The sequence below is a fragment of the Aythya ferina genome, assembly GCF_964211825.1.
Source record: "Aythya ferina genome assembly, chromosome: 9".
Taxonomy (NCBI): Eukaryota; Metazoa; Chordata; class Aves; order Anseriformes; family Anatidae; genus Aythya; species Aythya ferina.
The window spans coordinates 8,409,529-8,420,915 of record NC_140305.1 but is presented as its reverse complement, the minus strand read 5'-3'; the positions used below and the strand labels follow the sequence as shown (position 1 = coordinate 8,420,915).

Here is an 11,387-nt window from a genome sequence, read left to right as displayed (position 1 = left end):
CCAACAGTAACATGGGTATTCAGATTCAACTGCAAGAACACAGACTGTAATATAAAGCACCCATGAACCCCAACAAAAAAAAACATAGGTACAACACAGATCCATTACGTGCAGTTATTATAAAAAGACACAAGATCAAATGATTCACCATGGTCTCCTACTAAAATGCTCGTTTTTAATCACAACTGTCCAGGCACTGGTATGTATCAAAAATAAGAAATCAAAAAGGTTCAAAGTAGTGTACAGTTGAGCACAGAAGGCAACATTTGAGTAGAAGCACATCATTTTAATTTGCTTTGAAGTTTAAAGCAATCCAAACAAAAGAGTTAACTATATAAATACAGAGTAAATGCACATAGTTTACAGCCAACTACATGTATGCAAGAATAATAGCAAACCTCACATGAGCATGAAAGTATTCTGGAACTGTCATTTGTGAGTGTTTAGCTATGACTCCTAGGGCATAATTAAGTTCACATATGCAGGGTAGGCAGACTCACTTAAATAGAAGAACTGAAAACTTACTTAACTAAATCTTTACAGACAAAAGTTGAAAAGGGATTACATTTACCTAGGCACACTTCAGTGTTCAGCTTGTTTTCTGAATTTAAACAGTTCAAACAGGAAGCAACATTTACAGAGGCTCTCCAATATTTTGGATCTGGAAGTATTCTTCTCAAATGCTACAGTCTGAGGAATGTTACAAATGTAATTATAAGAACAAAAACGTAACAGCAGAAGCTGTCATTAACAAACATCTCAATTAGAAAGGAAATAAATGGAGTGCATTATGTAAACAGGGAACTAGATAGGTGCAATGTCAATGTACTAGTGGACAGGCTGATGTTTCAGTTACAATTAAAATAAACAAAAACTCCATAAAACCCTAGTGTAAAACTACTTAAAACAACATAGTCTAGCAGATGAGTAATTCAGACAAACAGCAGATCTATCGGTCATTTTAAAGGCCAGGCTCAGCCCCCTGCGACACACCACAACTCACCTGTCAGCACGCAGCACTACAGGGACTGTAGGGCAATTAGAGGGGCAGTGAAATGTGACGGCACTCGCCGAAATCGATTTTTTCTGTCTTTCCAAACTCAGGCCACCCTTGGCACGTCACCCCCAGGATGCTACAGCAGCTGGGTGACAAGCAGCACAGCCACACAGGCAGCCAGGCAGCCCCTTTTCCCTCTGAGCAATGCAGGCTCCACTGCCATCTTTGGGCTGGTTCTGCAAAGTGCAGGCTCAGTGCTTCCCAAACCTAACCTTTTGCTGAGTCAAAACTGGTAGCTAGTAAGGGTTTATCTAGGCAAGGGAAGTTGTGGAAAGAAACTAATTACTGAGGCTTGTTTTAAACATCCAAAAAACAATTTGCCTCTTTAGCAGGGAAAAAAAAAAAAAAAAAGTGACGTAAATAAGCTACATTCAAATAGAAATTAGGATGACCATTTAAATTACAAGAAAGTTTAAATGCACTCCTTTTGGTTCTGTAGAAGAATAGTACAGAGTGTAGCATCTTCTAATTCCCTTTGAGCTTTTGGAATAAATAATCAGGAAAACTACATAAATAATTTAAAGATCTTTGGGAAATATTTCAGAGGTAACTTTGTATGTACTGTACTTTAATGAAAAAGCCAAAAAACTTTGGGTTTATATTATATAAAGTAAGCCAAAAAACATGATCACCCCCTGAAGGCAAAAACATTGCTTAAACCCCCCTGAAGAAGGTGGAACCATAAGCTGATTGTCTACTTCTAGCTGCTGTCTCCCATACTCAGTTGGCCTTGTCAAAATTCTCTACTTCAACTTTTGTTTTGAAAGCAACTGCAGGGGTTGGATCTCACCCAGAGAAGGCACACAGGAGGTACCCCGTGAATTAATGGAAGAGATGTATGTGTAATCAAGGGAGACTGTTTCCAATAAACAAAGGAGAGCAACTTGCATGAAGCCTAGGCTAATGCAAGGCTTAATGTCAGCTATACTCACAAACTCCACAGCTGAATGTTGTCTTGCCAAGTTAAAGTTTGTCTGTGACCAAATAACTTGGATAGCCTGAAGAGTAATCTGCTTTCTATAGATTTAAAGCTACAATAAGCAGCTATGCCTGCACTTAGTTTAGTTATCTGAATAATGGCATCACAGCAAGACTTTAGAGTCATGAATAATACTTCCAATTTTTCCTAGAAATCACTAGAAAAAGGTGCATTTTATTTAGAGCACACATATAAGCACTCCCTTCACTTCTTTAAATCAACCAAGTTCACCTTCGCAGACAGATCACAGACCACAGTATTTGTCTTTAAAAAGGTAAAACATGATTTTCCAAGGACAAAGAAGTCAGTACAGCCAAGCTTCCACTCCAAGGTCACTGCGTGTGCTATAGGTGGCAATCAGTAGTTACATGAAGTATTAAAAATTTTGGCAGCATGGAGAACATGACAAGATCAAAATAAAGGAAAGGGAATGAAAAAAAAACAGACTGCTTGCTCTGTAAGCTTCAAGTTTTCACATAAAGCCTACAGAACTACTGCAACAGAGATCCTACACATCTACAGCATGAAATGCTTTATCCTGCAGTTATATGGAAATCAAACCACATGCCTTGTTTAAAACCAAACAGCATGTACTAACCACAGTTTGACTACAGATAATCGATAAGAGGAAGAAAAGTCACAAGCCAGAAGGCCACAAAGTGCATAAGGAGTCATTTATAAGAAAGCCATTGCACACAATGCACAGTTTAAGTACACTGAAGCACCACACTGGAAGAGCTGATAGCACAGTTCTGTCATACCAGTGTAGTGGCATTTATATGTAGAAAGCTATTGCCCCCAAATTACAATGGCCATCTTCTTCATAAGGATCATGGATGCATATTGATAAATATTCTAGGTGCAGACAGAAGATTTCTGTTTGGAAACATACACGAGTTCTTGTAACAGTAAACTTCAGGTTTTGACACTCCGACTGTATGATTTTGGAAAGTGCTCTAAGTTATGACAAGAGTTAACTAGCTAAGCCTTGCTGCTGAATGCAACTCATGGTTTTGCAACTGGTTAATAGAACAAAAAACAATTCCTGAAAATTCAAACAATCTGGAGGACAAGGTTATACTGTCAACTGCAATTCTGCACACAGGCTCAAGTTGGAAGAAGTGATACACCAATTATCAAGGGGAATGCTGACCAAAAAAATCTAATTTACTCTTTTCTCCATCATTCTGTACGGAGGCTGTCTGCACTGAAGAGATTTATCTCAGCTTCAACATTTTCTGCTTTCTGGTCACCCTAGCCATGGTGATGCATGTTCTTCCCCTCTACACCAATACAGATACTAGTAAGCTAGGTCAGGCTTTGCCCGAAGTTTTAGGATAAAACACCTTGTTATTAGGTAGCATTGAGCTTTTTGAATAAATCCTGTCTTCACAAATGTTAGGCTGGACTAGGTAAGATTTCCTATCACAGTAAGTATCCTTTAAAAGGCTAAGTAGCAGCATTCAGCTACTACCATAGCTGTGCGAGTGACCTGACAAGTTGGCAAGGAAACCGGATGATACAGAAGAATGTTTCATAGGTCTCTTTCTTCTAAAAAGGAGGGAAATTTTCAGAAATTAAAAACAGTGATGCAGCAGAACTAGAAATCCACATACACCAATATTAAGAGATGGATAACCTGAAGAGTTCAGCAATCAGATCCTCTCTCACTAACCTAGAACACTGCTCAAACTTAAAAAAAAAAAAAAACAAAAAAAAACCACAGCCAACAAGCATCACCTTTTTAAAGTGAAGAAATAATTCAGTTCTGGGTCCCTGCGCCATATCCTATCTCGAGGTAGCAACACTGAAAACTTTACACACTGACTACTACCTCAGTCTCTATATGAAACTTCAGAGCAACCTAATGGAAATTTCAGGTATGGAAAGGTATTAAAGTATCATCTTCCCCATTCTTCCAACAGGTTACTGTGCAGTAAAACAGAACAAAAAAGGATGGAGTTGAGAGCAATCACTAAGTGGAAATAAGGCTGCCCGAGAATGTTTTACACCCCCTCTCTCACTCATCAGGTCTCTGAAAACTGAATAGCGTTGTCTAGATTAACAGATGAAAATAAAGTAGCAATTTAGAATTAAGAGATGTATAAATGCATTCCCTAAGGGGCAGCTCCCATTTGCCACATTTCTGAGACCATACAATAAGGCAGCAAAATTATTCAGTTGCCCACAACCTTCTATTTTGTCCATAGCTGCATGTTCCTGATATAACTTTCCTTTTGCCCACCGCATTTGGCATTGACATTCAATGGTCCACTTCAGTCTTTCAATCTTCCAGCTTCCTCTAGAAAGCCTTGACACGCTGCTATCCATCGAGCAAGTAGACTACCACTTCATAGGTTGACATCATGATAGCTGTGTTTGGAATCTGTCTGATCAGATGTGTAGTTAAACCTCGGTAAAGGGATCCATACCCTTCTTCTCGCACAAGCAAAGATAGCGTCTGGAAGAAAGATCTATATTTTGTTCCCTCTTCTCTTAGTCTTGTTCGTACAACCTCTGTATAAGGAAAACCACACATGATTATGTTTGCCACTTATCTTTCTCAGCAACCAACTAGTAATTTTACATTAAAAGACAACCAATCCCCTTCCTCAGGTTCTTAATAACAGAAAAACTCTAAAAAAAAATAAACAACAGAGAAGCAAAGCAGGTACATGTAAGAGGAAAACAAGTTAAATGTTTATGTATTGTCTACTAAATCGATAAGCAAGACTTTGCTCAGTTAAAATCCAGAAGAGAACTGTTTGGGCTTATGTTTTAACTTCAAAGTTGCCATGAATGAAGTACTCAATCCATCAAGCTTAATGTATACACAACTACTTGGCTGGAAAAAAGCAAATGCCACTGAAAACCAAACTAGGCTGCCTATTTTCTTACACACCAGAAAGTTCTTCTCTCTGCATTGGGTTGACACAGTCTTATCTCAACCCATGAGCTTCTTCCATTGTATTTTCTCCATGTCCTGAGTGGGGAGGAGTAAGACAGCAGTGTGGTGGTGGTTAACTATCTACTGGTGGTAAACCACCACAGTCCACTAGTGAGTTATGTGAAATTGCTGGCTATGTAGATTCCAAGTAACAAAGTACCTTCTCCCTAAGTACTTTGGGCCACAGCCTGGCAATTCCCTTGTAGAAATAAACATTGACAAAAAATAGCCATGAGAGATATCCATTTTAAAATATTTTCATTTCTGAATACTATACTCATTTTGACTAGCTGAATGTGAAAAGCATTAGATAAAGGAACTGTTATTGAGCAAGCAAGTCCAAGTCAGCTACAAATTGCTGGAAAAACTCTATTTGATCACGTTGATTCAGGATCTCAGCTACACAAGCCCCACTTACCATGGGGATATGCTATTGATGTTGCACAAGTTTTGGAAGTGGCAGCAGCCATCATCATTCCAACAAAGTCCGAAGCTTCTTTTGCCGACTCATCCTCATTGTCCATGGCAGAAGCAGTCTTATACTCCAGTAGTTTTCTCTTAATACTCTCATAAATAACAAAATGAATTACAGTCTCAGATATGCCTGCATAGGATGCTGACATTCCTCTGTAAAAGCCTTTAATACCATCTGATCGATAAACTTTTTGGACACATTCAAACGCACTCATTCGTTTTTCTCCACGATTCCTAAGAAGAAAACAAGACAGACATCAAGATAGTGCAAATTGAGATTAGAAAATAATTAAGCAATTTTTCTTGAGTGACAAGAAGATTTAGGAAACATCTCACACTGATGCTAAGGGTCCCTAATTCAAATACTTACGGGAACACAGAATTTGGAAGTGAATGTCCTAAATACCTTCAGCACTGAACACAAGTAAAGTACTACATTGATTCCAAGCCAAACTTTTTATAGTATGATTAAAGTAAAATATTACAGAGACAAATCAACCAGCTCTAGGCCTCCCAGTGTCTTGTGGAACAAAGGACTAAATTGCCTAAAAACAGACTCCCAAGCAGACTTTATAAGTTAAGGCTTGTGGGAGAAAAAAATAATATAATTTTCTTCTGCATATTGAGTGGATTCTCCCCTAAATTCTGCCTCAAATAAACAGCTCCTACAGAAATTACCCATCCCATTCCAGAAGCGTATGTCTTGCAGTACAGCCTTTAGGATGAATTGGGTGAGAGGCTCATAAACATGAAAGAAACAGAGGAGAGCTAGGGTTCCAACAGGTCTCAGAGCATCAGAGGTATCAGCAAACAGCTGGGTATCAGCAAACATCTGAAGAGAGCATGACAACCAACACAACATAGGCAGCTTTTATTTGATTCAGCAAAGCCACAGCTGATGTCAAGGCATATGCTCCTTACACTTTGCAATATGCACACTGGACTTGAAGGACATCAAAATACTTGTCCTCAGCCTCTTGCTATTTATTTTCTGATGTCAGAACGAACTTCACAAACCCAAGCCAAATTACATTAGACATTATCAAAAAATATTTGGGTAAAGAAAATCTAATTCCCATTTTTAGCTTACTTACTGAATTGAGTTCTGCATACTGAAAGATCTAACACACTGTACACAACTATGCATGACCCTTATGACACTACATAAAATCTGCTTCATTGCAGCAGGGACCACAGGCACTTGAAGCATACAGATTCTGCCAGCAGAGGTCTCCTGAGTGAGCAAATTGCACAGATTAAAACAGCAAATAAGCTTTTAAGAAGTTACGTTAAATCATACGCATAGTGTCAAATCAGGACAGACAGGATGCAAGTAGAATAAGGCATCACTAGATGGCAGAATTTCAATCCTGATGGCTTGACTCTGCAGCAGAAAGCACTGAAGCAAGGTATCAGGTACTATTTTAAGTGGTCCTTGTGTACACATAGATGTGAATCAGAACTTGACTGAGCTAGGTGGCAGATGCTGTGGAGTGGTGGGTAGTGCTGCTGGTAGGACAGGAGAACAGAGATGAAGAACAGTTAGCAAGAGGAACAGCTAAACCTAGAAGCTGCAACTCCAAGAGCAGTCCAATCTATATGTCTCCTCTACACCTGGACAGGTAAACCTGTCTTACCTTTCTTACAGGACTGCTGCAAGAAATTGTTCTGACATTTAAGAGCCCTAGCATTGCCTCAAAGTCTATAACAATTTCACTCTGGAAACAAAACATGCCTTCTCCCCATTTTTACTGGGACCAGTGGGAGTTTTGAAGAGAACCTCAGCATAAACAAAACCAAGTGAGTATAATCATAGAATCAACCAGGTTGGAAAAGACCTCCAAGATCATCTAGTCCAACCTGTAAATAATCATACAGGCCAAGTGTTTTATGCCTCTAAAACCTGAAATATTAAAAACTAAAACTCTTTTAAGCTGAAAACGCAGCGTGTGTTAGATTAGCCTGTATAACTGCTGTGTTCTACACTTAAAGATAGATTTCCTTGTTCTAGAAGGAAGCTCCCATATGAGCAACGGGTTTGTTACTACATACAGAAATAATGTGCACTCGTTAGTTTGAAAGCAATACAAAAACATGCTAAGGTTTGAACTGCAGGCTGTACAGCAAGAAGAGCTCGCAATAATCTATTTTGTTTTAATGACATTTTGATGCCCAGATACTCCTTAGGATACACATGGTCGTGACTAAGATTCAGGAGAACACCACTGCACTAAAGTAGTTACAAGATCTGCACATCTAAGGTTGTTACATGTACATCAGAAATTACCACTTGTCACAGACACCTATCCTCCCAAACAAATGCTATCACACAGTATGCTGGCACAGACTGTAACAGAAGCACTTTAAAAGAACAATCAAGGTTATAGTTTTAAACCATTTATTAGGGCTTAGGGTTGGTGTATTTCAACCCTCTTTACATTAATTAGTACATTCTGCCCCAGCAACCTTCAGAGGTTTTTCAGTTTTCTTTGTTTTATAAGGAAGAAATTAAGTTGATTTCACTGTGTTTATATTTAGTTTTTTAATTCTATTAATTATTTAATAAACTCTTAAACATGTAAGATCAGTGTTGCCTACGCTTGAAAGTTACAGTTTGTTCCCAGAAATGAATCTCATTTGACAATGTCACTCAGAACTGACAACGTCAGTTTGGTAGGTTGTTTTGGTTTTGTTTTTCCTTTGAAGAATTATCACAGAGCAATATTGTTTTCTGAAGCAATGCTTTCATGCTTTACAACCAGAAACGGATAAGCTACCAAGTTTTGTGGCTCATTAACGGATTTAGTATGGCTGCAAAGAGAACTGGATATTGCACTCTTTTACAGAAAGTTTATAAAATGAACAGGACGGTTGTATTTAGACATTTGCATCTCATCAGTCTCTCCCTAGTTTTAAATAGATGACAATAGAGGTCAGTCTTCCTCTCCATTTGCATAAGGTTCTACGTCATTATAAGTACTGTACCAATAAACACTTTGTGTAATCAATTTCTGTAATAAATTCAGACAACTTCTATTGCCTGTTGCACATTAGGGAAATTCCTGTGTTTGGATCAATAAAAGCAGGCTTCTGCTTTTTGTAGGCTCACTATTCGTGAAAAACTAAGAGCAGACTGGGGTTTCATCATTTTACTAAACTTTCACTAAAATATTTAAATCCTGATTTAAAACACTTAAAATTCTTATTTCAGGAACTTTTAGCTCAACAACTAACAACAAAAAGACTGCATTACTGAAGGGAAATGTAAGCACATGTTGGTAGAATATAAGACTGTTAACCCTGTAATTCGTTCCAAATTTGTTGGCCAGTGTACTACAGTGTCTCAAGCATGCCTTAGAACAGAGAGATTAATAAAGAAAAATTATTATAACGACAAGTGTAACTTTCAGATAGATCAGTACCAACTTCTTAATTCAAAGTTTTGGATATTGAAAGAGTCGATCCAAATACTTCTGTTCAGAACTCTTACGCAAAGTTTAAATCTAACAGCAGTGAGATTTCCAGTTGTCACCAGTAGATTCTTACCTTGCATCAAGCTGTAATCGTGTCTTTACTAGCCAAATGGGATTGGTTGTTGTGATTGCAGTAAAACCTAATATTTAAAAAAGAAAAAGTTAGATGTGATAGTATCATAAAGGCAACTGCAGCTAAGTTTGAAACACGCACAGAAAGGTAGGATGCAAAAACTCGGACTATACTGATTTTTACAAAGTTCCCATTGTAGCCTTTTACTGACATTTTATGAACCCATACAGCTAATAATCATCTAGCTTTTTTTAATTTCACATTAAGATTTTAATTAATTTCACATTAAGATTTTAAGTTTACTCTTAGCAAGGGTTTCCCCACATATTAAATAAGCCCAATTATGTATACTTCTGTCTATATAATCATACCAACCCTTTTTGTTTTTTTGACAGCACAGATAAACAAAGCTAGCTAGACTAGTATCAGCCAATCAATTTGGAAAATTCAGTACGAACAGGTTGCAGATACAGCTACAGCATTTAATATAACTTAAACAATTGTGTCAATTTAATTTGCTACCTGAAATACAATCCGAGTTTACAAGCATGCAAACTGAATAAATACTACTTTTGGTGCAGTTAAAAGGCGTGTGTTACTGTCAGTTAAGAGACCTTTAATACTGAACTAGGAAGAGCAGTTAAATTTAACAGGTAATATTTTATTTAGTATTCAAAGCAGAGATTGTTGGTTGGCCCAGGAATACTTTTACAAGCGTATGAGTGTTTAAATTGTTAAAGTAAATAGTATGACTTCTAACTATCCAGACAGACAGCAACTATTCAGGCTTGCATCAGGACTATGGGTTAAAGCTTTGATTTTCAGTCCACTGAAGAAAAAGAAAAGGAAGAGAAAGAAGGAAACAAATTAAAAAAAAAAAAAAAAAAAAAGAAGAAAGAAAGAAAAGAAGTAAGAATCATTCTTACTTCTGCACAACCGTGGAGAGAAAAAGAGCAGAGTGAAAGGCAGCTCTGAAAAAAAAAATCAAAATAAAAAACCATCTCGAGTCATAATACCACACGTGCACCATTAATGAGGTGACATGTCTGCAGGAGAGGAAAGGAAAAGGGAAGAGCTGGAACATGGCCAGGCAAAAGATGATAAATTTAGACACTTGCTTTCTAAGTGACACACATCACTGATATATCACTACAGAGACATGCTGCCCTCCTGCGAGGGAAGGGACGGGGCTTGCAGGAAAGCAACGAGGAGTTATCTCGTTCAGTGCATATCTGGTGCACGATACTTATACAACGAACAGGCTATTGATGAGCTTGTTTATGGAGATCATTAACAGCTTACATAAATATAAATATTTAGCAGAACTGCTTGCATACCAGTTACTTCTGTTTAATCATAATCTATGTTTACATTGCACACAAATGACTGCAATACTCTGAGAAATGCCAGGGGATCTTAACTGTTCTAAGGTTTGTTCTGCCCTCCCCACCCCCAAGTCTTAAATAGGTTATTAGGATTTTCAGTTACAGTTCTCCAGACAAACTATGAGGTTTAGCAGGTACTAGGATTTAGCTATACTTCTGTGCCAAAACAGCAAGAACACTTAAGGGATTTCAGTTTAATCTTTTGATTAAATAGATTTTTAAACTGTCTCAAACCTCTTAACTAAAAAACTTCCTGTGAACTCACTGGTCATAAAGGTTTGGGGTTGCTTTTTGATACGCTACTTATTTTTTTCTACGTCTAGGTAAATAAATAGCCCTTCATATGATGGAGTGAAATACTAGCAAGCCTAAAATGTTTTCATACCTGCATTCCACACAGTCAAATTATTACGTAAAAAACTCAAAGCATCAGCGACCTACTCTGCCTTAACAAGGCACTGGATGTTTTTTAAACATCTGCAAAAAAGCTCTGCAATTCAACTAGTCTGAGCCCTTCTGACCTATCTAAGGCTTTATGGTACAGGAATTCCACTGAACTAAATTGAACTAAATGCACACTTTATATTCCTCTATACTAGCACTAGCAAAGCTTTAATTTTCTTACCTTAAAATCAGAATCTTTCCACACCTACAGCGCATGAAAGGCACTAGTAATTAACAGGACTGAAAGAAAGGCTTTGAAATAAGGTGGCAAAAAAAGTAACTCAATTCCCCTACAAACACACGTATTCCAGAAAAGGCTTCTCTCAAAAAAGCCAAGATAAGTTCTAAAGTGCCTCCTAGCTCTTAGAGAGTGTTTAATGAGTCAAACAAGAACAAAATGTTTTTGCTTCTTATTTATCTGGAGTTACATGCTCTGAAATGTTCTTACTGCTAGCCTGTACTTGGCAGCATTATCTGCTGGGCCCTTTCTCTTTCCTATCCAAGTCGTAGAACTGGTCTCTGAAGATGCTAAATCTGTAACAGGAAACAGAGGTG

General features: G+C 37.7%; 1 protein-coding gene across 2 annotated transcripts in view; it reads right to left on the bottom strand.

Moving 5' to 3' along the window:
• Positions 1–273: 273 nt before the first annotated feature.
• SLC25A36 (solute carrier family 25 member 36) overlaps positions 274–11,387 on the bottom strand; it is a 33,342-nt gene continuing 22,228 nt past the window's right edge. Inside the window, exons 5-8 of one of the 2 annotated variants that reach the window (XM_084528687.1) lie at positions 9,930–9,974; positions 9,004–9,070; positions 5,402–5,691; positions 274–4,553 (exon numbers count right to left, since the gene is read on the bottom strand). In XM_084528687.1, coding sequence (XP_084384813.1) covers positions 4,360–4,553; positions 5,402–5,691; positions 9,004–9,070; positions 9,930–9,974 — 596 coding nt within the window. In that variant the 3' untranslated portion in view covers positions 274–4,359. The remainder of the gene's footprint in view (positions 4,554–5,401; positions 5,692–9,003; positions 9,071–9,929; positions 9,975–11,387) is intronic. The other variant, XM_084528688.1, reaches the window with a different exon arrangement.